General features: G+C 42.1%; 1 protein-coding gene across 1 annotated transcript; it reads left to right on the top strand.

The window, feature by feature from the left end:
• The first annotated feature begins 476 nt into the window (after positions 1-476).
• Positions 477-2,284, top strand: LOC104444333 (beta-amyrin 6-beta-monooxygenase). The gene is made up of 3 exons (XM_010057983.3): positions 477-1,480; positions 1,592-1,779; positions 1,892-2,284. The coding sequence occupies exons 1-3, from the start codon at positions 526-528 to the stop codon at positions 2,186-2,188; spliced, it is 1,440 nt and encodes a 479-aa protein (XP_010056285.1). The 5' UTR covers positions 477-525; the 3' UTR covers positions 2,189-2,284.
• Positions 2,285-2,508: the final 224 nt, after the last annotated feature.

Here is a 2,508-nt window from a genome sequence, read left to right as displayed (position 1 = left end):
CGAGGCTAACCAAATTACGCACGTAGACCAAATACAAATGACCAACACAATGCATAAGATGGTCTCATACGGTCATTTTTGGACAACAGCCGTGGCCTTAGTCTCCGTTTGTAATTGTGAATTTTGAGTACTGGAGTCCTCACTCTTTTGACGATAGAAATGTTTATGTCATCAAAGTGAAAATTGAAGACGTGCAAAATTGAAGACGTGCAACACCTCTTCTTCCATCTTTGTATTATTTCTTTAGTATTAACTCAGGTCGATCAGTATATGTACTCCCATTCTCAATTATATGGGCATATATGGAACTCACTTAAATGCAGAAGTGGTCAAAGCACGCAATTTACGGTCTAGAAATATATTTATTACTTAAAAAATTCGTCAAATTAGACCAAATGCGTGGTGACCTCAATCCCTTCCTATATATATAATCCCAATCGTGGTGGTTTTTCTCCATCCTAGACCTTAGCATCTTTTTCTTCTTCTCAGTATTTGTGTCTGCATTCTGAGAAGGAGAAGAAGAAGATGGATTTCTATTACCAGCTGTTTCTTTATCTCTCCATCTTCTACATCTCTCTCTACCTCCTATTCCTCGTCTTCCGAAAGAAATCCTCCGCTCCTAACCTGCCGCCTGGCAAAAAGGGATGGCCCATCATCGGCGAATCCCTAGACTTTGTCGGTGCTGGGAAGAGCGGCTGCCCCGAGAAGTTCATAAACGACCGCACGGCCAAATACTCCCCGGAGGTCTTCCGTACCTCGCTGCTCGGGGAAGACATGGCCGTGTTCTGCGGCGCCTCTGGCAACAAATTCTTGTTCTCTGGCCAGGACAAGTACATCACCACCTGGTGGCCCTCCTCCATGAAGAAGGTCACCATCTTCCCCGAAACCATGGAGAAGTTCAACAAAGATGACCCCAAGAAAATGCGCAGCTTCTTGCCAGAGTTCCTAAAACCCGAGGCCCTCCAGCATTACATTCCTGTCATGGACTCCATGACTAGGGAGCACTTGGAGAGTGACTGGTATCCTTATAAGGAAGTGAAGGTGTTTCCTTTGACAAAGAACTACACCTTTGCTTTGGCATGCCGTTTGTTCATGAACATCAAGGACCCTCAGGTTGTGTCGAAATTCGCCAGCCCATTTGCTCGTATTGCTCCGGGATTCACTTCGGTACCTATCAATTTCCCGGGGACGCCATTCAATAAAGCTGTTGAAGGAGGAAAAGTAATAAGGCAAGAGCTTCTCAACATTATCAGACAAAGGAAGAAGGAGATCTCAGAGGGAAAAGATGCAAAGTCGAGGGACTTGCTGTCTCGATTGCTTACCGAAGCAGACGATGACGGTAGTGTTTATTACGAAATGGATGTGTCCAACAAGATCATTGGATTGCTTATCGCAAGTCATGACACCACTAGTACATCTATCACTGTAATAGTGAATTATCTAGCTTCGTTGCCCCACATTTATGAGAAAGTTTACAAAGGTAACCGCTCTAGCTATATTTTGATAAACAAGATGACCACCTAACTGTGTTCTTCTGAAGCAAAATCAATGTAGTTTGCATATATTTAACTCATCTGCTTCACGTCAATAGAGCAAATGGAGATTGCAAAGTCTAAAGCCCCAGGTGAATTACTAAATTGGGATGATATCCAGAAGATGAAGTATTCATGGAATGTGACTTGTGAGTCAATGAGGCTAACTCCACCTGCACAAGGGGCATTTAGAGAGGCAATCACCGACTTCACTTTTGCCGGTTACACGATTCCAAAGGGATGGAAGGTAAATGTTTCACATTTGAGCCTTCTTCTTGGCTAGGTTATCCAATGAACTCATACATTGAATCCACAAGCAATGACAATGCGCATCAATCTTCTTAACTTTTTCCTTGCAGACATTTTGGACCGTGTATACAACTCATAAGAATCCCAAATACTTCCCTGATCCGGAGAAATTTGACCCCTCAAGGTTCGAAGGAAATGGACCTACACCTTTCACCTACGTTCCCTTTGGAGGCGGACCTCGTATGTGCCCTGGAAAAGAATATGCTCGGCTCGAAATACTCATTTTTATCCACAATCTAGTGACCAAATTCAAGCTTGAGAAGGTCATTCCAGATGAAAAGATATTCTATAATCCATCGCCGGTCCCCGCCAATGGTCTTCTTATTCGCCTCCGACCCCTTAACTAATAGCCTAGTGTACTTAATAATTTAAAAAGCTTTAAGAGCTCATATATAGATACTCTTGTTGTACACTCAGCATTCTACTGGAGTCTATTTATTTTAGTTTCCCCCGTGTAATTCGATCAAAAATAAGATTTTCACTTAGTCCCTCCAGATATCTTTCCTCGTTTGTTTTGTATAATTGTGTTTATGTGTGTGTGTATATATATTTTAAGAGCACGAGTGTTGATGCCATTTTGCATAATTTGTTTCAGACTATAGTCGATAGCAAGTGATTTCCCAAAGTGAAAGAACATTATAAACTTCATTGATCATGTCTTGATCCA

Source organism: Eucalyptus grandis, chromosome 5 (genome assembly GCF_016545825.1).
Source record: "Eucalyptus grandis isolate ANBG69807.140 chromosome 5, ASM1654582v1, whole genome shotgun sequence".
Lineage (NCBI taxonomy): Eukaryota > Viridiplantae > Streptophyta > Magnoliopsida > Myrtales > Myrtaceae > Eucalyptus > Eucalyptus grandis.
Note: the sequence above shows the minus strand (reverse complement) of the source record. Positions and strands in the feature narration are given on the sequence as shown.